The sequence below is a fragment of the Rhineura floridana genome, chromosome 1 (assembly GCF_030035675.1).
Source record: "Rhineura floridana isolate rRhiFlo1 chromosome 1, rRhiFlo1.hap2, whole genome shotgun sequence".
Taxonomy (NCBI): Eukaryota; Metazoa; Chordata; class Lepidosauria; order Squamata; family Rhineuridae; genus Rhineura; species Rhineura floridana.
Window position 1 is genome coordinate 51,276,309 of NC_084480.1, and position 23,565 is coordinate 51,299,873.

At 43.2% G+C, this 23,565-nt stretch overlaps 1 protein-coding gene across 2 annotated transcripts in view; it reads left to right on the forward strand.

Moving 5' to 3' along the window:
- Nucleotides 1-23,565, forward strand: part of MSH3 (mutS homolog 3) — a 154,401-nt gene that overhangs the window by 27,564 nt on the left and 103,272 nt on the right. Inside the window, exons 1-6 of one of the 2 annotated variants that reach the window (XM_061621669.1) lie at nt 656-1,390; nt 3,316-3,528; nt 3,881-3,997; nt 5,400-5,517; nt 6,787-6,932; nt 9,055-9,221. In XM_061621669.1, the coding sequence (XP_061477653.1) occupies nt 1,352-1,390; nt 3,316-3,528; nt 3,881-3,997; nt 5,400-5,517; nt 6,787-6,932; nt 9,055-9,221 (800 nt within the window). In that variant the 5' untranslated portion in view covers nt 656-1,351. Of the gene's footprint in view, nt 1-655; nt 1,391-3,315; nt 3,529-3,880; nt 3,998-5,399; nt 5,518-6,786; nt 6,933-9,054; nt 9,222-23,565 lie in introns of those variants that run through there. The other variant, XM_061621677.1, reaches the window with a different exon arrangement.

Here is a 23,565-nt window from a genome sequence, read left to right on the forward strand (position 1 = left end):
CTGGTCTTTCAGGGGCAAACGTACTCCATTGAGCACCAGGTCCACATCCCCCAGCCTTCCCTTGTCTCCCACAAACAGTACCTCGGTTTTGTCAGGGTTCAGCTTCAGCTTATTCCTTCCTATCCAGCCACTCACTGACTCCAGGCACTTGGACAGGGTTTCTACAGCCAACCTCGGTGAAGATTTAAATGAGAGATAGAGCTGAGTGTCATCCGCATACTGATGACATTGCAGCCCAAATCTCCTGATGATTGCCCCCAGCGGCTTTATATAGATGTTGAACAGCGTCGGGGAGAGGATGGAACCCTGTGGCACCCCACAAGTGAGAGGCCAAGGATCCGAAACCTCATCCTCCAATGCCATTCTTTGGTACCTACCAGAGAGGAAGGAATGGAACCACTGCAATACAGTGCCCCCCATGCCTAACCTCTTCAGGCGGTCCAGGAGGATAACGTGGTCAACAGTATCGAAAGCCGCTGAGAGATCAAGGAGGACAAGGAAGGTGCATTCACCCCTATCCCACGCCCTCCTCATATCATCTACCAAGGCAACCAAGGCTGTTTCAGTCCCATGTCCAGGCCTGAAGCCCAATTGAAATGGATCCAGATAATCAGATATTCAACAAATGCACCTCTACAAGAAATTTGTTGGGCAGCCACTTGGGTGAATCTGAATACTTTCACTAAGCATTATAAGATAGACATTTATGCATCTGTGGAAACAGCCTTCAGTAGGCGAGTGATTCAGCAGGTGTTAAAAAATCATTGAACAGTTATGCACCCACCCATACAGTAGGTCAGCTCCAGAACATCCCACTTGGGGGGTGTCCTGGTGTCCACAGGAGAAGGAACCATTTTACTTACCGGAAGGGTGTTGCTCTGTGGGTACCAGGACACTTCCAAGGCCCACCCTGGGATGTATAATGCTATGAGGAAAATGGGTGGAGGCTAGAGGGTCAGTTACCGGACCTAACAGTGGGCATGTTTTGGTTCACGTTATTTATAGTTAATTTAATGTCAGTTTTTTTGATGTGTTATAAGATTATATTTTTAAGTTTGGCCAGACAGCGAATTAGCACTCCATGGGAGGGGCTGTGGTGACGGTCCGTTGGAGTGTTAACTCATTCCTGCCTCAAGCACTAGCAAGGAAGACAATACCCATTTGGCGGTGTCCTTGAAGTCACATCGAACAAATCCTCATCGCGACCATCTTCCATCTGGAAACCTATGTCCTCACTGTGGGAGGCTATGTGGATCCAGAATTGGCCTCCACAGTCACTTACGGACCCACTATTAAAGACCTTATCTTGGAAGACAATCTGACTCGGCCATGAATGATCGCCAATGAATGAATGAATGAAAAATGGTACCCACAGAGAAACACCCTTCTGGTGAGTAAAACGGTTCCATCTCCGAATATGTTCAAAGACCTTTGAGAGATTGCGAGAGTTCTATGCTTAAAAAAGGGTTTAATGGATGGGTAGGCAAAATTGCTGAAAGAGTGTGAGTGCATGTGTGTGAGACAGATTTTAGCTTGATATTAAAGTTAATTGATTCTGTTGTTGATGGTTTGCTGGAAAAGACATTGAGCTGAAAGCCAGTTATTAATGAAGACAGCACATAACTAGTTCAACGACAATGCACTTGTATATCTATCATAATTTACTAATGTGCCGAAAAACATTATTAGGTGTAAAACAATTGTTACTCATAAAAGTTATGTGGTGATTTCCATTTAAGTTAATGGCATGTGATTATTAATGCTTAAGTAATGGTCTTGATAGTGGTAGGGTTCTCCTTGAAAACTAATTAAGCCGGGGTGGGGGAACCTTTTTCAGCCCAAGGGCCGCATTACCTCTTGGACAGCCTTCTGGGGGGCATATGCCAGTGGTTTGGGCACAATCCAGTCAGACAAAAGCATTCAAAGATATTGCACAGCATGACCAGTCGGGGGTGTAAAGAGAGGCCCGGAAGGCCGCATTCAGCCCCTGGAACTGAGATTCTTCACTCCTGTGTTAAGGCATAGTTTTCAAGGTTGTATCAGTTGAATGTCTATAATTTTTCTAGGTTCCTTTAAGGAATGTGTAATAGACATTGTTGCAATATTTTCACTATGTGTTTGAAAATGTAAATATTTTGGGGTAGACACACTTACCATTGTGCCAGTTCCAGTGCGTCTGCACCTCTGATTTTTGAAAACCGGAGCACACAACACTAATAAATCCCCACCCCTTTTTACTCTAAAGCCTGATCAGATCAGCTCTAGTGTTTTTTTAAAAAAAATATTCAGCTTCAGACAGATTTGGCAACTGATATCAACCCGTTGCTCTTCCAGGTGTGGCCAATGGAAATGCTTTGCTGTAGGCTCAGGCAGAGACAGTGATTGGCCCAACATTCTCTGTGGGTGGTCCTGAAAGATCTGAATTCAGCAGTGAGGAAGGGAGGTGTGTCCAGCCAAGGGCAGTCGCTTCAAAACGTAGCCAGAAAAACCATTCTCGCTGCTTTTGAGGCTACTAGTGTGCCCTCAGCCTTGGTCTTCCTATGATTTACATGAAAAGCCATTTAGGGGACCAGACGGGGAATCTTTCATAATCTGGAAAAAGAGTTTGATGGGCCCCAAATGAATAACAGAGATAGTGTGTAAGAAATAAGCTGATGAAAATGTTTTGTGGGCTGGAAGTATTTTGGGAATGCTGGGTTTAAAAGGCTGCTCAGTTAACAGTGCTGATGCAAAATTAGGAGAGTGACTCCTGAGAGCTCACCAATACTCTGTTCTTCTTGGGAGCACAACCCAATCAAATTTTAGTGTTGGAAATAGTTGGTGATAACTGGGGATTTTTTGTTTTCTTCCTTGGTCCTCAGTGCTTCTGCTTGTAAACCAAAACTGAATTATTCCAATTAATTAATACTGCCCTTTATTCTGTCTGACCTTGGTTTCTGCTGCCTCTGTTCTTGCATCCTAGGTACTTCTCAGTGCTGCCTGGTTAGTCTGTGCTCTGTAGGATTCTGCCACCTTTGCATTGCTACTTACCATTAGCTTGCGGGCTACAACTGACTTTCTGTCCACATGCTACTTGGGCTGTATTTGGGGCTGCATGCCATGGCCAAGCTTGGCACTTTATCAGTGTTTTATGGTCTGGGGAAGGAAGGAGGCTTTGAAGTTAAAATGTTGGCCTGGAGTTCAGATCTATATTAATTTCTTAATTCTGACTAGAAAAAGTACTGTGCATCAGACTTGAAATGAATCGTATTATTTTTACTAACTATTTTTAATTGTGTTTTTCTTCATGTTTATGCATTATTCTTCTGCTCATAGGAAGAAATGTGCCTTGGTGTAAGCCAAATTTCTGCCATGAATGCAACTCTGGAAAACACTCAAAATACTGCTCATATACCTCTAAATAAAAGAAACAAAAGTGTGTATACACCACTTGAGCTCCAGTTCCTAGAAATGAAAAATCAGTATAAGGATGCTATTTTGTGTGTTGAATGTGGTTACAAGTACAGATTTTTTGGAGAAGATGCAGAGGTAAAGCACTTACATCAGCAGCATTGTTTTGCCTTTATACACTGCTTTTAACATTGTGCAAAGTAATGAAACTTGCTTGGAACATGTTAAAAATAATAAAAATTGATTTTGAACTTGGTGTTTGATTGCCTGCTTTACACTCCTATATCTCCAGATAGAATTTAATATTGTTAATAGCTAGCAACATGTTAACAAGGCTGCATTTTTCTTTTCTGTTTTTTGTGTCCTTTAAAAAAGTTTACCTCTATTAATTTTATGGAAGTCTGCTTATTAAGTTGATGTTATATGCACACAATTCCATGGCACCTGTGGGCTGTCAGAATGAATTGCTAATTATTGTTGTGTTTTATAGATTGCTGCTAAGGAGTTGAACATCTTCTGTCATAAAAATCACAACTTTATGACTGCCAGCATACCAACTCACAGACTATTTGTTCATATCCGACGTCTTGTAGCAAAGGGTTATAAGGTCTGGCTCTAAAATTCGATCTGTCTTTATCTTTATATGAGCTTATGTTTCACAGTTGCATAATTTTAATTTATTAGTAAAAAAGAAAATATTGCTTCCAAAATAAATACTCCTGTATTTTTTAATTCTGCATCCTTCATTGATTAGTATTAGTGATTGTTCTTGAAATCATCAAAAGCTGCCTCTCATTTTCATTGATTTTTATTTGTGAACCTGTTTGCAATGTTTTAATGCTGTTTTTGTTCTCTAGCCACTTCTGCTGTTCAGCATCATTTTTCACTGTTAAGTCCTTGGCCTCACTTGTCTTTGCTGCTGTTTAATCTGCTTGACTCTGGCAACCAATGTTTACGGATGTCTGCACATAAGATACAGTACTGTAATCAAGAGTTGGCAGCACTTGGGTGGCCTTGGTGGCCAACCAAACATTTGTGGTTGCCAGGATGTATCCCTGCCTCAAGGAGTTGTGCATTTTGGAAACACAGCCCAAGACTGTGGGACAAGCTGATGCATTTTCACTGTCCTCCTTGGAGCTGGTGGGAGGTGGCAGAAGTTTGAGGGCTTTCTCTGCCTCTGTATCTGCCAGATGGTTGGAGGTTTGACTGCATGATAAATATTGAGGCTTGCTGACACTTTCCCTTCTAGCTTGGAGTTCATGAGGGGCTGCAGAGATGTGCCAAATTGCTCTGCCTCTGTTCATTGGACTGTTGGAGCATCAGTTGCCTGGCAGGTGCAAAGAAAAGCAGATGGGGCTCCATGTCTCCCTCCAGCTCCAAGCCAGAGGGGAGGAGATTTGGTTTCAATTTCTGCTTGTGCCAAGCATGTACGGAACTAAAACAAATGGCAGGCTTCTGTCCATCTTCAGGGTTGGGGAGGTGGGCTCTGCTTATGATGATGTCATAATAAAATCATATGAGCCACCTCCGACAATCAGATTAAATGTCAGTGAGATCAAAAGGGGGAAAATGACATTGAAAAGATGTCAGTATTGTATGTGAAACACCACTGAAATAATTTAAATGTGTTCAGTGAAGTGTTTTAATAACTAGTTCAGTTGCATGGCATATGCTAATTTTGAGAGTATTGAAATTACTGAATATTCAGGGCAGCTGTATGTTTGCTGTGTTTTTCTACCCCTCCTTACTTCATTTCTCTTTTGAGCCTTCTCTGTTGAATAGTGATCTGTTCTATGCTGAAAAGAGAACAACTTATTGCTCCTTCATTTAAATGCATCGTATAACATGTACATTGTCTGTAGAATATGGGACAAGAAAGTTGTAACTGGAATGATATCGTAGGTGTCAATTTTATTCCCATCCATCTGTAATGCCAGACTTTTTAAATTTGATGCTTATTTTAATATATTTGTTAGTTCAGTGCTTTACATCATTAGCTTCTCTTGCAGGTAGGAGTTGTAAAACAAATGGAAACTGCTGCTTTGAAGGCTGTGGGAGAAAACAGAAGCTCTCTCTTTGCCCGAAAACTAACTGCATTGTATACAAAATCTACAGTTCTAGGAGAAGATATCCTTATTATTCTTGAATTAGGTTGCAGTCAGGACTGCACTAAACTAACCTGGAAGTAAGCCCCATTGAATTCAGTAGGACATACTTCTGAGTAGATATGGTTAGGTTTGCACTGTTGATGTTTTATCAGATATGGGTTCTTTTTGTTAGGAATAACCACTAAAGTCAGACTAACTTTAGTTCTAGTTTTTATATATGATGAAATTTGTCTTCCTATAGTTGCTTCATGACTGTTACAGAAGTGTCTCTTCTCTTAGGCTGTAATCTTATGCCAATTTGCTTACGGCTAAGCCCCATTGAACTTAATGGGACTTACTTCTGATAACAACTCTATTTATTATATTGTAAGATTGTGCTATCAGTAATTCTGCTACTCCTTTGGGAGTAGGCATTTGGTTCAATATTAATGTGCACGTTCTTTCTCTTGCTTTGTCCTCAAGAATTCTTAAGTGTCTTCAAATGGCATTACATTTGCTCTATAATGGCACACGTTATTTTTTTCTTACTTATTCTGTTTACATTTTAAAATTTTACATAACTGATACAAGATCAGTATACAAATACAATCTGCATCTAAGAAATAAATCTTCCTGTCTCATATTTATTAAATTAAATCCCCATTATACTATACTCCTCCCCACAGGCAATAGTATATTTGTACATAAACTTAAATAATCTATTAAAATGATTAATATGTTGATGAAAACAAAAAAATTATAATGGCACAGGTTATATAGCCCTACAATGTGGTCACATTTATAACACTGTGTAGTTCTCTTCATCAGTCTTAAAAAGGCTGTCATAAAACTAGAAAGAGATAACTAAAATGATAAGAAGATTGAAACCTGTGAGAAAAGGCTAAAATATTTGAGTCTCTCCAATTTAGACAGCCAAGGGGGCATAATAGAGGTTTATAAAAGAAATGGTGTGGAGAGATGGAATTTTTTTCTCCCTCTCATACTTTTAGAATTTAGGATAACCCAGTGACCCTGATAGGAGTGAGAAGGCTGGAGTCAGACTCAGGCTGCAATCCTAACTGCTTACCTGGAAGTAAGCCCCATTGAATTCATTAGGTCTTCTGAGTAGACACGATTAGGATTGCATTGTTAGGTGTGCTTTGAGTAGACCCCACTGCAAACAATGTACAAAGTAAGTCATGACTGACTTTAGTCCCATTTATGGTTATGGGTCTGCTCTAAGCGAACTCTATCCAATATACCATGATTTATTATCTATGGTTTACTAGTTTTCCTTAAGAATTCTTAAATGTAAATCCTCTGCTGAAATTCGATAATGCTATGGATGCTGATGAAACACCACCTGATGTTTGTGATAATTATCTCCTCTGTGTCTCTGAAAACAAAGAGTGTTTATGGAATAAGAGCCAGGAAAGTGTCATCATAGGCATAGTGGTAAGTAATTTTGAAGAATTCCCATTGTCTTTTGATGTTTTTATATTTGTAATTGTTTCGTGTGGTTTGAGAGATTTCATAAAGAAGTTAATATCTCTAAATACATTTTGGTATGTGTACAAGACTATGGTTAGATTCAGACTCAAGACACATGGGACAAATTAGGTGTGACAAATTTCAATTGATTTCCCTGGGAACCAAGTGCAACTAACTAAGGCTGGTTCTAGCTTGATACATGGAAATAACTAGATGTTGACCTCTTATATCAGAGATAGGCAACCTGGACTCCTTCAGATGTTCTGGACTACATCTCCCATCTGCAATAGCCAACATGGCCAATGGTTAGGGATGATGGGATTTGTAGTCCAGAATATCTGGAGGGCACGAGGTGGTCTACTCTTTACTTATATCATGCCAGCTCTACATTTCGTTAACTTGCTTGGTTGCTCACATACAGCATCAGCAGAGCCATGCATGGTTACCTGGACTGAGTGCAGCTGAACTGCTCTATATTCTGAGATGGCAAAGAGAAGCCTGCCAACACCTTTTCAGAGAATCTGTTTCTCTGTCATATACTAGCATTCCGTTTCACTTAATGAAGCTAATTGACAGTGGGTTTAGGAACAAAAAAACAAAGTACTGCTTCAAAAAATGCTTAACTAATCTATGGAATTAGCTGTCACCAAAAATGATTAGACAAATTCAAGAAGGATATATCTGTTAATGGCTATTATTCATGATAGCTAAAATGGCTCTGAATGCCAGATGCTGCCTGTAAACATCCAGTGGAATCTGTCTGGCTGCTATTCGGCAGCAGAATATTGGAGTCAATGAACCTTGGTCCTAACAAGGCTAATCTTATGTGAAGGCAGCATTCTTAGTAATGAAAGCATAGTGCATTTAACTGTTGAAAGATAGCAAATTGCTTGTATGTGAATCTTGTCCATGAAGCCATTCCATGATGCCGAAAAAGCCTTCTCTGTGGCATTCAGCAGCTAATGTATGTTATAGTCTGTGTAGCCCTGCAGGCAATTAAGCTGGTTAACTCCTGTTGACTACAATACAATAGGTTTTAAGCAGTTTCTTGGCAGGATTGCAGCCTTTATACTAGGGGTTGCCAACATGTCCGTAGGTGCTAGTGTACTCTGAAAGAGCTCAGTAAATAGCCCCTCAAAAATCCTGTTTGAGCTGCCTCCTCGGTTCTTGTTTACACTGGCTTGGCTTCTCCTATATTAAGCACACCCCCTTAAACATGTCCACATTTCATTGGATGCCAGGACTGGACACCCCCTCCTTCTGTTTGGAACACAGGAGAGGTACAAAGAACTACTCTCTATGAGGGAGTGGGTTGGTTGCTGATGCGTTTTTCCCCATTTATGAGGGCATGCCAGTACCATTTTGTGGTCCTGTCTCTTTTCTTTGCTCTTTTAGATATGGCACCATTTTGTTAAGCTATACTCCCACTGCAGCCATTCTGCAAATGCCACTCACAGCACCTCCTCAAAATTCCAAATGAGCCCAATGAACCAAAAGGTTGGAGGCCTCTGCTTATACATTTCCGGAAGGCCTTGATCTTCATGCAGTATGTTATTTATAACATACTGGGCTCCTGCTGGGAGGAAGGGCGGGATATAAATCAATTAATTAAATAAATAAGAAAACGATCGTTTAACTTTTTAACTTTGGATACAAAATTGGAATCTTGATAAAGCATATTGGACTTAAGTATTGCATAATTCTAATACAATTTACATGGTGGTATAGGTATTATTGTTTTGCAATGCGATTGTCAATTCACTGATGTGGAAGTGTGTTTAGAATAACAGACTGAAATCTTTTACGTATTTGTGCATTTTTTATCACACTTATTTTTGATCTACTGCTCTTAATTAGTTATGGTTCTAGTAGGAAAACAAGCTTTTTCACACGCACACACAAATGTATTTTTCTCATATATAGCTGTGTTCAGAATTCCTCCATTTCTTTGTTTAACAGCTATGCTACAGAGGCCAAATGAAGCAGCCTTTGAGATCATGATGCATAGGCTTCTGCAATAATAGCAATCCACCCTCACATTTGTTAATAAGTACAATATTTTATCATGTATACATTCATTTTTTAGGCCATCCAACCTACTACAGGAGAAGTTATCTTTGACAGTTTTCAGGATTCAGTAGCCCGAATAGAGTTGGAAAGTCTAATTTTACGCCTCCAGCCTGTTGAGATTATTCTTCCAGAAGATGTGTCAGTTCAAACTGAAAAGCTCATCAGTGCTATGACTTCTGTAAGGTAAGCAGACAAAAATTATTTTATTTTTTATTTTTAAGGGGACACTGGCATCAAGCCTTGAGCCTAGACCAAGGCACCCAGTGGGAGGACAATGCAAAAACTGAACTGAAAACCTAAGATAGGTGAAGATATACAGTGTTCAAAAGAAATGGAAACGGTTTGTTATTCCAGACAAGACAAATGTCATATTTAACTATGGTCAGTGGAAAACAAGTTGACTTCAAACTAGTTTCTGAAGCGGACTTGCTTAAACTATGCACAGTTCTTGTTTTGAGATGGAAAGCTGTGATTAACTAAAAGAAGAAATGTTCCCCTTTTCTTGAGTTCAGAGACTTTCACAAGCCCAAGGCTTGCTGTGCTCATTCCCACTCATACACCTCATGCTAAATCAGGTCCTTGCATGACTTGTGAACCTAGCCACTGTCTTTTGAGGCCTGTAAAGCTATTTATTTATGAATAAAATAAGATTTGTGCTAGCACTGATAATTCATGACAGATTTTAATGTAGATGTGAAGCTTGACTTGGCATTTATTGGCTGTCAGTCTATCTAGCAAACAGACTGGTCCTATAGATTCACTTTAGCTATAGTAGAATGTTTGGACAGCATTGCCTGTCAGGTGAGACTGAGTCAGTTGGTTCTGCCTGCTGACAGTGTGACACTACTCCTTCTCTGTACCTATTATAATAAAAGTCTGTGTAAGTTTGCACTAGCTTTCTTTTATTCTCTAGGATTGCGATTTGCAGTTCTTTCTCCTTTCATCTGCAATGAGCTCTTAGTGATCAGGTATTCCTGATAGCTTTGTAATACTGATACCTGCTGTGGTGCGGGATTTGGGTCGTCAGAGGGATCCTAAACTCTAGCCAGGCGACAGAAACAGGGCATGCGGAGTGGTGTGCCATTGCTACATCTTTATCTCTACTTCTGATGCCGGCCAGAGTGGAAGAGGGGGTCAGGCAAACTCCTGCTCTGCACTATGCTAACCTAGAGTTGGTCTAGCAGTCAGGCCAATGCCATCAAGTGACAGCACTGGGATCCGGTAGATCCTGGGTTGGCTCAGCCTACACTTTTGCTAGGCAGAAAAGTGTGCTGGCATCACTCTATGGACAGGCCAGCAGAGCTGATTTGGGCTGGGCAGAGGGAGACCTCCATCCCATCCAGTCCCCACCAAGCATGGCACATCAGGAGCTTGGATTGTTGCCTTAAGCTAGACAAGTGGTTCTCAAACTTTTTTGGTTTGCGGCGCACTGTAAAACATATAAAAATTTTCTGGCACATTTTGTGTACAAAATTACATAAATATATTAATTGATCATGGATGTAATAAATCTCTATACAAATGGGTTTCTTCTCATTTTTAAAATATACTTTCAGAATATTTGTCACCTCTTGAGGCGCACCAGTGTGCCACGGCGCACCATTTGAGAATCACTGATCTAGACCATGGAAGTGGTGCTACCTGTTGCAGCATTGAGTTGGAGACCTGTCCTTTGTGTCTGATTCTCTGTTCTTTGGAAGTGGAGTTGGGAAGCGTGAGATGAATAATTCCTCTGTTCTTCAATGATATGCCATATTATTTCCATGTTAAATGTGTATTTATTTATTTATTTATTTATTTATTTATTTAGTTTAATTTATATACCGCCCGAAGGCTCTCTGGGCGGTGTACAAAAAGATAAAAACAAGCACAATATATAAATACAATAAATACAATAAATCAAAACAAACAAACAATAACGAACCAAACAACATCCAAAATACGGAAATGCTGTTTAAAATACACTTTAAAATGCCTAGGAGTATAAAAAGGTTTTCACCTGGCGCTGAAAAGATAGTGGCGTCGGCGCCAGGCGCACTTCATCAGGGAGACTGTTCCACAGTTCGGGGGCCACTACTGAAAAGGCCCTGGTTCTAGTCATCACCCTCCGAGCCTCTCGATGGGATGGTACTCGGAGGAGGGCCTTAGATGTTGAGCGTAGTGTATGGGTAGGTTCATATTGGGAGAGGCGTTCCACCAGGTATTGCGGTCCCATGCCGTGTAGGGCTTTATAGGTCAAAACCAGCACTTTGAATCTGGCCCGGAAACAAATAGGAAGCCAGTGCAGACGGGCCAGAACAGGTGTTATATGAGCGGACCTTCTGGTCCGCGTCAACAATCTGGCTGCTGCATTCTGGACTAGCTGTAGTTTCCGAACAGTCTTCAAGGGCAGCCCCACGTAGAGCGCGTTGCAGTAGTCCAATCTAGAAGTTACCAGAGCATGAACAACTGAGGCGAGGTCGTCACTGTCCAGATAGGGACGTAGCTGGGCTACCAATCGAAGATGGTAAAAAGCATTCCGTGCCACCGAGGCCACCTGGGCCTCAAGAGACAGGGAAGGATCGAAAAGAACTCCCAAGCTACGAACCTGTTCCTTCAAGGGGAGTGTAACCCCATCAAGAACAGGATGAACATCCACCATCTGAGCAGAGAAGGCACTCACCAACAGCATCTCAGTCTTGTCTGGATTGAGCTTCAGTCTGTTAGCTCCCATCCAGTCCATTATCGCGGCCAGGCAACGGTTTAGCACATGAACAGCCTCACCTGAGGAGGATGAAAAGGAGAAATAGAGCTGCGTGTCATCAGCGTACTGTTGACAACGCAGCCCCAAACTCCTGATGACCGCACCCAGCGGCTTCATGTAGATGTTGAAAAGCATGGGGGACAGTACCGATCCCTGCGGGACTCCACAATGGAGAGTCCAGGGTATCGAGCAATGTTCCCCAAGCACTACCTTCTGGTGGCGACCCACCAAGTAGGAGCGGAGCCACTGCCAAGCAGTACCCCCAACTCCCAACTCCGTGAGTCTTCCCAGAAGGATACCATGGTCGATGGTATCAAAAGCCGCTGAGAGATCAAGGAGAATCAACAGAGTCACACTCCCCCTGTCCCTCTCCCGACAAAGGTCATCGTACAGGGCGACCAAGGCTGTTTCGGTGCCAAAACCGGGCCTAAAACCGGATTGAAATGGGTCAAGATAATCAGTGTCATCCAAGAGCGCCTGGAGCTGGCCGGCAACCACCCGTTCCAGTACCTTGCCCAAGAACGGAACATTCGCCACAGGTCTCTAGTTGTTCAGGTTATCTGGGTCCAAAGAGGATTTCTTCAGGAGCGGTCTCACTACCGCCCCTTTTAGGCAGTCAGGGACCACTCCCTCTCTCAAAGAGGCGTTTATTATCTCCTTGGCCCAGCCAGCGGTTCCGGTCCTGCCAGCTTTCACCAGCCAAGAGGGGCAAGGGTCCAGAACAGATGTGGTCGCCCGCACCAGTCTAAGGATCATGTCAACATCCTCAAGCTGTACAGACTGAAACTCATCCAATAAATAAGGACAAGACCGTGTTCTGGATGCTTCATTGGAACTCACTGTCATAACATTGGAGTCTAAGTCCCGGCGAATGCATGCGATCTTATCCTGGAAGTGCCTCGCGAACTCATCACAGCGGGCTACAGATGAATCCATAATATCCCGAGGGCCAGAATGTAAAAGCCCTCGTACAATTTTAAAGAGCTCCGCCGGGCGGGAGAGAGATGCCTTAATTGTGGCAGCAAAATATCTCTTTTTTGCTGCCCTCACTGCTACTATATACCGCTTAGAAGAAGCACTTACCAAAGCATAATTGCATTTGTCAGGAGTTCGCCTCCATCTGCACTCAAGCCTCCTCCTCTCTTGCTTCATCACTCTCAGCTCCACGGTATACCATGGAGCTGTATGAGCTCTACATAGGAGGGGGCTCATGGGAGCGATCGTGTCAACCGCCCGGGTCAGCTCCGTATTCCACAATCCAACCAGGGCTTCGACAGGAGCGCCAGTCTTCTCAGTCGGAAAATCCCCCAGAGCCCTTTGGAAACCCTCAGGATCCATTAGTCTCCGGGGGCGGACCAATTTAATAGGTCCCCCACCCTTGCAGAGGGAAAGGGTCGCTGTGAGCCTAAACTTCAGCAAGCGGTGATCTGTCCATGACAATGGGGTAGATGACAAATCCCCAACCGCCAGATCACCATCTCCATGCCCAGTGGCGAAGATCAAATCAAGAGTATGTCCCGACACATGCGTTGGGCCGGTAACAACCTGAGACAGCCCCATGGTTGTCATGGAGGCCATGAAGTCCTGAGCCGCCCCAGATAAAGCAGTCTCGGCATGGACGTTGAAGTCCCCGAGTACCAAAAGTCTAGGGGACTGCAACAGTACCTCCGAGGCTACCTCTGTCAGCTCAGTTAGGGAATTTGTTGGGCAGCAGGGCAGCTTTCCATCTCAAAACAAGAACTGTGCATAGTTTAAGCAAGTCCGCTTCCCTTGCAGGCACTGGATCTCCCAAGCCCCCTCAGCCAGCTGGCTTATATATCCCCTCCAAAGAAGGGACAGGTGGAACAGTATCAGGCACAGCTGGCTGAGTACCTGGGGCCTGGTCCTGCAAGGTGCCCACGTGCACATGAGCAGGAGCCCAAGAAGGAGAGAGCAGAGATGTTGACCAAGCAGCAGCAGCAGCAAAGCAGGCAGATGGCTCTCCCTCCCTGGGCGGTGATGGTCCTCTTCCCTCTGGCAACTGAATTACAAAATATTTTCTTCCTAGGCTAAATATGCTATACTGATAGTATACTATACTCATTGACTTCAGATTTTTTTCTTCGTTCTATTTCTGAGAATTTGGTGATGATTTCTTGTGCCTGTCTTGATGGTAGTAGTGTATGTTCCTTTCATTGGGAGTAAAGCACCAGAACATCTTACAAATGACCTGAACCAGTTGGGGGGGGTGATAGAAAGGCAATCTACAGTAGGGCCCTGCTTTGCGGCGCTCCGCTTTGCAGCATTCCACCAATACAATGGTTGTCAAGTAGAAAATGTTGAATGCCCTGTGAATTGGGCCTAGGACTGTAACACTTTGGTGATAGAACTAGAATAACTTGTAAGGTATGTAGAATAATTGTTGAAAAATATATTATAGCATGTGTGCTCCTGAAGAATTTGTGGGGACAACAATGGGAATATGTGTACTTTAAATTTGAATTAATTTTCAAAGTATAGCAAGAATAGGTAAACCACCCTGCAGAGGTGATGGACTGATCTGGATGGTCTGCTCCTGGAAACTAATGGAATCCTATGGATTCCTGAATGCCCTGGGTTTTTTTCCAGTGGGTAGAGCAGGTGACCATGTTGAAATCCTTGCCACGCTGTGGAATAGTGAGACACATGGGGCTTTTGACATGATCACTCCTGAGTGCGCTCTCCAGCATTGTGGAGCCCATTCTGCACCTTGGTATACCAGAGACTTATGAGTGATGAAACAATTTAGATGATGGCTAGAGTGTAAGTAGCAAAAGACATGTTGTGATGCCGACCAAACACAAGTGAGAGTGCATAATCGTGCCTACTATGTGGCAGTGAGGTCAGTGAAGAAGGCCTACTTCTGTGAACATAAGAAGAGCCTGTGGCTGATGTGGTTCAGTATCCTGTTCACATAGTGGCCAACCAAATGCCCATGGGAAGCTCGCAAGCCCCCCCCTCCCATGGTTTCCAATAACTGGTATTCAGAAGCATACTCCCTCTGACTATAGAGACAGAGCATAGCCATCATGGCTAGTAGCCATTGATAGCCTTACCCTCCATGAATTTGTGTAATCCTCTTTTAAAGCCACCCAAGTTGGTAGCCATCCCTGCCTTCTGTGGGAGCAAGTTCCATAGCTTAACTATGTGCAGTGTGAAGAAGTACTTTCTTTTATCTGTCCTGTGCCTCCATTACATCCTCAAGTAGCCATCCAATGAAGCATTTCTGTATTGACCATGGTCTGCTGACATCTTCTCAAGGCAATGGAGGTTTAGACCCTTTGGAAGCCCCCTGTGATTTGTTTGCAAGGCACTTTGAGCATAAAGTTGCTAGCTTCTTTAGCAATTTTGACACTACATCCACATTCTCTGCAGTCTCCAATGAGGTGCCCAGCACAAGGCCTGCTGTAACATGATAGGATCAGTTTCAGTTGATGCAGCCTGATGATGTGGACAACATGCTTGGAAACGATGTAGCCAACCACATGTTACCTCTGCCCTCTTGGCTGATTAAAGCTTGCAGAGGGAATATGATCAGGTAGATCTAGGTGTGGTCAATGCATCCTTGCAGAAAGGAGTGGTCCCAGCCATCTTGGAATACACAGTGGTCTGACTGTTCCTGAAAAAGCCCACCCTGGACCCACTGGCTTGTGACAACTGCCTCCCTGTTGTAAATAAGCCTTTTCTGGGAAAGGTGATCAAGAGGGTTGTGACACGACAGTTCCAAGTACTCTTGGATAAAATAGATTATCTTGACCCTTTCCAACTTGGATTCAGGCCTGGTTATGGGACTGAATTGGCCTTGGTCGCCCTGATAGAGTACCTTTATTGAGAGATGGACAGGTCGAGTATGATCCTGTTCTTCTTACTTGATCTATCAGCAGCATTTGATATTATTGACCACAGTATCCTTCTGAGCTGGCTGTGTGATATGGATACTGGGGACAGTGTTTTACAGTAGTTCTGGTCCTATTCTCCAGGGTCCATTTCAGAGATTAGCAACTCTAAGCCCCCTGGCAGTTGTGCCATCATGTACTGCAGGATACCATCCTGTTCCTGATGCTATTTAACATTTACTTGAAACAATTTCATTGGGAGATTTGGGGTGAGGTATCATCAGTACGCTGATAATACCCAGCTCTGTTTCTGACATCTGAATCAGGAGAGGCTGTGCAAGTCATAGACTGGTGTCTGGGCTCCGTGGTGGGCTGGATGAGGGCCAATAAACTGACCTTGGATCCTGGCAATATGGAGTGGGCAATTCCTAAGTTTGGATAATAGCTTGCTTTGGATGGGGTTGTACTCCCTCTGAAGGAGCAGGATCGTAGTCTGGGGATTCTGTTGGACTCGCCTCTGTCACTAGAGGCCCAGATGATCTCAGTGGCTAGGAGTGCCTTTTACCAGTTTCGGTTGGTAAGACAGCCTTGGCTGTTTCTGGCCATAGCGATGTGTGGCTGTATAGAGCTGCTGGATGTATCTGCCTGCCTCTGCCTCTGTTTTTGCTTCTGAACATATGTTGAATATTCAGAGACCATTCATACGAATGAATGAATGAAATGGATGTTTACAATAATTTTACGGCACTGCACTGGTTGCAATTTCATTTCTGGGCCCAGCTCAGGGTGCTCACATTAGTGTTTAAAGCCCTAAATGATTTATAGCTGAAAGACTTTCTCCAGCCCTGCTAACCTTCTTAAGTGTTAAGATTTGCAGAGGGGTCTCTCTTGGTAGTTCTGCCACCTTCAGAAGTGCAGGGAACGGCGGTCTGGGAGTGGACTTTCGCTGTGGCACCTCCTAAATTGTGGAACCCTTCTCATAGAGGTGTCTCTATCACATGAGTGAGAAAACTCTAGCTGGCATGCCTAATTAGTCCTGGGTCCAGTTTGGCCTGTGAGGCCATTTTCTCCTGAACGATGCCCACTTGCCTGACACATGACATCATATGGAGCCTTAAAGTGTACAGTACTTCCATTTCTTCATTAACAGTGGAGACTTGCTGCCACTGCCAAACAACCCATGGTGAACTCTGTAGCCAGGTGATCCCAGCAGAAAATGGAGCTTGAAGTGCCTATCAGCTGATAGGTGCTCACTTTAAGCTTCCTGGGATTGACTCCCCATGGGGACCCTGTAGCCAGCTGATGCTTGAAGAGGCTTGTAAAGAGCCTTTCTCCAGTGCTTTTGAAGTACAGCTGATTGGCAGCATTTCAAGGCATTGTGCAGGGCTCTTTGTAAGTCCCCAAGAATAGTAAACCTCATAAATTGTCTGGACTTCAGAGCACCTTATCTCCTGATGTCATTGTGACATCAGGTGATTGACAGGTGGGCAGCTCTGCTCGCCTGTTGATTTAGCCCATGAAGGTTAGGGAAGATAAGGATCTGGCCTACTGGCTAGATTCATTCCTGGTCCAGCATCTTCATTTTACAGCTTTTATTGTATGCTGAGGGCATACCTCTGTACCCTGGCCTTTGACCAGGTTCTTTTGGTTCTTTTGCTGAATTTATGGTCTGTTCCATTTGGAACAGTTTTACATGTTTAAAAATTGTAATGATTTTAGCTGTTTTTATCACTGTATATTTTATTATTGTAAACCCTCCTCCCACCCTGGGGACCTTATGGTGAAAGGCAGGTAAGAAATCTTATCAATAAATAAATATAGCTTATTTCCTTCTCATTTTGTAACCACTTGATTTGACATTGCTTTAACACTAGCTCTTTCAGACAAAGACATACTTTTTATTTTACTTCCTTTTTCTTATGTCCCCAGTTTTGGAATTTGTAGCCAGTTCAAAATAAACTTTGCATTTGGAATTGGTAAAATATTCTTTTAAGCAAATATTTTTTAAAAATATTGATTTATTAAGCCTGTAAGCAAATTTTTATAAGATTAGTATTATTTTGTCCACTATTCAACACATGCAACTGGTGTTAATAGGTGTTTACTTGTTGTTTTTAAACAATTTGTTATTTGCCAAGCAAATAACATGTTGATAGCTAGATCTTTTTCACCCTCTGGTAGGCCTTCTAAAGGTATATTAACAGTCCAGCTTTCCAGGCTAAATGTATGTAATTACTCTGGAACTTGCTTTTCAAATAGAAAACTTGCATAATGAGCTGGTTTACTGTGATAAAAGACTTCGCCACTAGAGGGTCCTATTGTACTGTATTTCATAATCGTTAGTGCATTCGATAATGGTAGTGCCTTTTTTTTCTTAAATAGTTTCTATAGGCACACTCCATTCAAAATTAACACATTATTAAGTCACAGGTTTCAATGGTGGAAGTGTAAGCATGTATTTATTTACACTGATTAATGTCCTGCCCTTTGAGAACTTTTCCAGGGTGGCTTACACACCATAATGAAAACCACATTACAGTAGGGCCCCGCTTACCGGCATTCCGCTGATGTGGCAGCTTTCAATGAGGGGAAATTCCCCGTTTTAAAGCCGTTTTTGCGCTTTTGTGACATTTTGTGACATTTTCATGCAACTCGCCCCATTATTTTCAATGGGTTTTGCTTTACTGCGATGTCCGCTTTATGGCAGCAGTCCGGAACGGAACCTGCCGTATAAGCGGGGCCCGCCTGTATTATTAAAATGTACAGATAAAAGCAGCTTACAAAAACTGGAACAGCAATGGCAGAATAGTATAAAACTAACATCAGAGATAAAACTCCTACTTAAAATGCTAAGAAATATACATTGCTTTACTGTAGATTTAATTATTTATTGCATTTATTTCCCACCTTTCCTCAAAGGAGCCCAAGGTTTCTCTCCATCCTCCCTTTCATCCTCACAACAACTCTGTGTGGTAGGTTAGATTGAGAGATGGGTTACTGGCTCGGTGAGCTTCATGGCTGAGGGGGGATTTGAATCCTTGTCTTCTGAATCCTAGTTTTATGCTCTTAACTGTTATACTATACTGACTCTCTAGGTAGATATCTTTGCATGCAAAGATCCATATCCTGAGCAGACAGCATCTTCTTTGTTAAATCCATTAAATCAATCCCTCATCCGCTTTGACTGTAGCTAATCAAGTTCTTCCTAATCTTATTAATTCCTTTATCTCTGGTTTCTCCAACAGTACCAATTCATTTTATTGGGCAGAGAATTCATATCCTTTCTGACAAAGCAGACCCAGCAGGATTGAATCCTCTACTCGCCAGCTGATGAATGGAGGTTTCAGTTCTGCTGGCTGCCGGGTTCTGCTTCACAGGCACATTGCCTACAGGGAACCATGTGCTGATGAAGCAGCGTGTGATGCGTCCTTCCCTGGGTCTCCCTGTCAGGTTCCTACCTGCTCGTGGTTACTGCCTGTCTCTAGGCACCACCAGGGACTCCACCAGTCCGGACCACACTCTCTTATGGTTTACCTATCCGCTCTAGCACAGATCTCAACAGATCCCCCTGCTAGGCAACCACCAGTAACGTCCCAATACTAGTATTCCCAGAGACTCTGAATACTGGTATTGTTATTCTCTTCACTGCTGCCACCATTTGTTACAGTTCCCCTTCAGCCTTGGTCATTACCTTACCCTCCCTTCTGGTCTGTGAAACTCCAGCCAAGGATCAGGCCTTTGGTAAACCAAATTAAGTATTTATTAAAGATAACAAAGCTAACAAGATTAACAAGATTTCTTCTTAAGGCACATAAGCATATGATTTTACTCAATACTAATCCGAACTCCACCTCCCTCCTTCTTCACTCTCTCCTGGCAAACAACTCTCTCAAACCCCACCAAGCAATCCACTCTTTCTCTTCTCTCCCCCATTCCACTCTCACTCTTCCTTTTATACATTCAGCCATTTTAAACACACAGCCAATCATCTCGCATTCTACTGCCCATTCACTCCCCCTCTTTCACTCCACTTACCATGTATCTTCTAAAACAACAACACTTACCATATATACATTAATATAGGAACATCACATTTTCCCCCCCCCTTAAACAACAGCAGAGTATTATTCCTGTTCCAGGATTTATACGTTGCGTTAACAAATAAAAGTCTCTATGGGGAAAATGTCTTTCTTTGTTCCTCTGTCTGGTCACGTCACTGCAGTCCCAGCCACTTGCCTGGAAAGTCCATCGGCCAGTACATTGTCCTTGCCTTTTATGAACTGGAAGTCCACTTGATAGTCCTGTAGGGCCCAGGACCACCTCTGCAGCATAGTGTTATGGTTTTTCATAGTCTGCAACCATAACAAGGCCCAATGATCCGTAGTCACTGTGGATCTTCGTCCCCACACGTATGGGCGCAACTTGTTCAGTCCCCACACGACCGCTAGGCACTCCTTCTGGACTGACGAATAGTTTTTCTCCCTCGGCGTCAGCTTGTGACTCAGGTACGCCGCTGGATGTCTGGTGCCTTCTCTCTCCTGCAGCAAGACGACTCCCAGCACCAGGTCCGACGCATCTGTAGCCACGATGAATGGTTTCTCATAGTCTGGTGCTATTAATATGGGTCCTTGGCACAAGGCTTGCTTCAGTAGATCAAAAGCCTTCTGACATTCATCCGTCCATACCACACGCTCAGAACACTTCTTCTTTGTTAGTTCATGCAAGGGGGTTGCTATTTCCCCAAAATTTCTCACAAACTTCCTATAAAATCCAGCCACACCCAGAAATGCCCTTACTTGTTTTTTGGTTAAGGGGATCGGCCACGTATTGCCTCCACCTTGCTCCATAAGGGGATGATTTTCCCACTCCCCACCTTATGTCCTAAATAGATTACTTCCTTTAGTCCAAACTGGCATTTCTTAGCTTTTATTGTGAGGCCTGCTTTTCTTAAGGCCTCCAATACTGTTGTCAGGTGTTGGACATGCTCAGGCACCGACTTGCTAAAAATGGCCACGTCATCGATATAGGCCACTGCAAAATCTGACATGCCTCGCAACACAGTATTGATTAGCCTCTGAAATGAACTTGGTGAGTTCACTTAGTCCCATGGGTAAGGTCACAAACTCATATAACCCATCTGGTGTACTGAAGGCAGTTTTGGCTCTGGATTGCTCGTCTAGTTCCATTTGCCAAAATCCTTTACAGAGATCTAATGTAGAGATAATGGTTGCTGCCCCCAATAACTCTAACATTGCGTCTACCCTAGGCATAGGATACGCATCTGGAACAGTAATTTTATTGATTAGCCGATAATCAATGCAAAACCTGGTCGTTCCATCTTTTTTCGGAACCAGGACAATACTTGAAGCCCAGGGACTGATGGATTCCCTGATCACTCCTAATTCCAGCATCTCTTCCACCTCCTTTTTGATCTCATTCAAAACTTTCCCATTCACACGGTACGGAACAGATCTGATTGGGGCATGATCTCCAGTATCAATGGAATGTATAACTATACTGGTTCGGCCAGGTTTGTTGCTAAAGAGATTCCTATAGGTTTTCAAAACTCTCAGAATCTCCTCTTTTACTTCCTCCTTCACCTCCTCTGACCATTCCACTTGATCTACCCCTCCTTTGTCTTTGCTTTCCTGTACCAAATCTGGAAGTTCAGGCCCACTTCCCTCAGGGAATAAGGTAACTTGCAACACCTTTGCATCCCTGGTATGGTAAGTCTTTAACATATTTACATGAACCACTTTGCTTTTGTTTAATTGGTCTGTGGTGATTACATATGTCACTGTGTCAAGCCTTTCTCTGATGGTATATGGTCCTTCCCAGTTAGCCTGTAATTTGTCATGTTTCCTGGGTATGAACGCCATAACCATATCTCCCACATCATACACACGTTCTCTGGCTGTTCTGTCATACCAGTAACTTTGCTTCTCCTGTGCATGACTCAAATTCTCTTTCACTACTTCCATCATTGATGTTAATTTATTGCGGAATTCCAATACAAAATCTACTACAGAAGTTTTGTACTCTCCCAGAGTTCCTTCCCATGAATTTTTTAGCAGTTCCAAAGGTCCCCTCACTTTTCTAGTGAACATGAGTTCAAAGGGTGAGAAGCCTGTTGACTCCTGAGGGACTTCTCTGTATGCAAATAAGAAGCATCCCAACCGTTCATCCCAGTCTTGTGGGTGATCTTGAACATAGCTTCTTATCATGCCCTTCAAAACTCCATTGAATCTCTCAGTTAGCCCATTAGTGGCGGGATGGTAAGTAGTGGTCTTTAGATGTTTTAGACCACAACATTTCCACATACATTGCATCACTTCTCCCATGAATACACTGCCTTGATCCGTCAGCACTTCATGAGGGAAACCCAGCCTCATAAAGATTTTTAATAAAGCCTCTGCCACTACAGGGGCTTCTACAGATCTCAGTGCTTCTGCGTCTGGGTACCTGGTGGCAAAATCCACCACCACCACTAGATATTTCTTGCCATACCTTGTGGGTTTAGAAAAAGGGCCCACCAAATCTATTCCCACTCTATAAAAGGGTTGTCCAATTATAGGAAGGGGCTTTAAGGGTGCCTTGGTCTTTACTCCACTCTTTCCCACCTTTTGGCATATTCCACAAGATAGACAATGTTGTTTTACATCCTTGGAGATATTTGGCCAATAATAATGTGCAGCCAATCTCCTCTTGGTCTTTTTTATTCCCAGATGTCCTGCACATGGGACATCGTGGGCTACCTCTAGCAATCTGGTTCTGTATTTGCTAGGTACTATCAATTGCTTCACTGGTTCACATTCATCCTTTCTCTCAGCAGGCATCCACAGTCTATATAAAATCCCATTCTCACACACAACTTGATTCCTCAGTTTGTCAGTGAAAGGAATCTGTTGGGTCAGCGCTTGTTCCTTTATCTGTTTCAGACTTATATTTTTATGCAGCTCTTCCCTGAATTGATCTGCTTCTTCCCCAGAGACCACTTGATACAGTTTGTCTTCTTCAGCAGGCCTGCTAGTGGTTGCTATGGTGACCTGAGGCTGGTTAACAGATTCCACCCTGTTTGTTTCAGCCCCCCTTAATATGGCTTCTTTTTCTCTGCCAATTTGCTGTCTGGTCACTACATATATTTTCCCCTGTGCCCCCATAACATCTCTTCCCAGTATTACTGGTTCTTGTTGCTGGTCATTAATACCAACTTTACATTGGCCTTTTCGGCCTCTCTATTCCATTTTCACTAGGGCCACAGGCAAACTCTCTGGTTGACCCCTCACTCCTTGGATAGTCACTGTTTCCTGAGGTAATATTTCTTCAGATTTTATTAAATCTGGCCTCAGTAACGTCTGAGCGGCACCAGTGTCAAGCAATGCCCAATAAGTTGCCCCTTGTACACTCACTTCCTCTCTCAGACTTGAATCCAGGTCTGTTACTTCTGTCCAGTTTATCTGGCAAAACTGAACCTTTTTCGCTGCTTCTAAAGCCTTGGGCTCTGTTTTCACTGCCCTTGTCTGAGCAGGATTACTAATGGGGTTGGCAACCTCACATTGAAAATGTAGGTGCCCTGGTCTACCACATTTGTAGCATAATTTCTCCTCACTTTTAGGGTACACAGATCCACTCTGGGGTGTCCTGTGCCCTTCAGATTTTAATGGAGGACTCATTCGCTGTGGTACCACATCCCTTCTGCCAGCACTATATGGTCTGGGTTTAAACTCTCTTGATGTTTTCCCCACCCAGCCAGTTCTATTGGAGGCGAAGTGATCCGCCATCTCTGCGGCCTCCTGCACAGATGTAGGGGAACGGTCTTTGACCAGGAGCCTTATTTCTGGTGGTAACTGATGGTATAATTGATCCAGTATCATGAGGCTTTTCACCTCTTCCACTGACTGAGCTTTGGCACTACTCATCCACTTTCCAA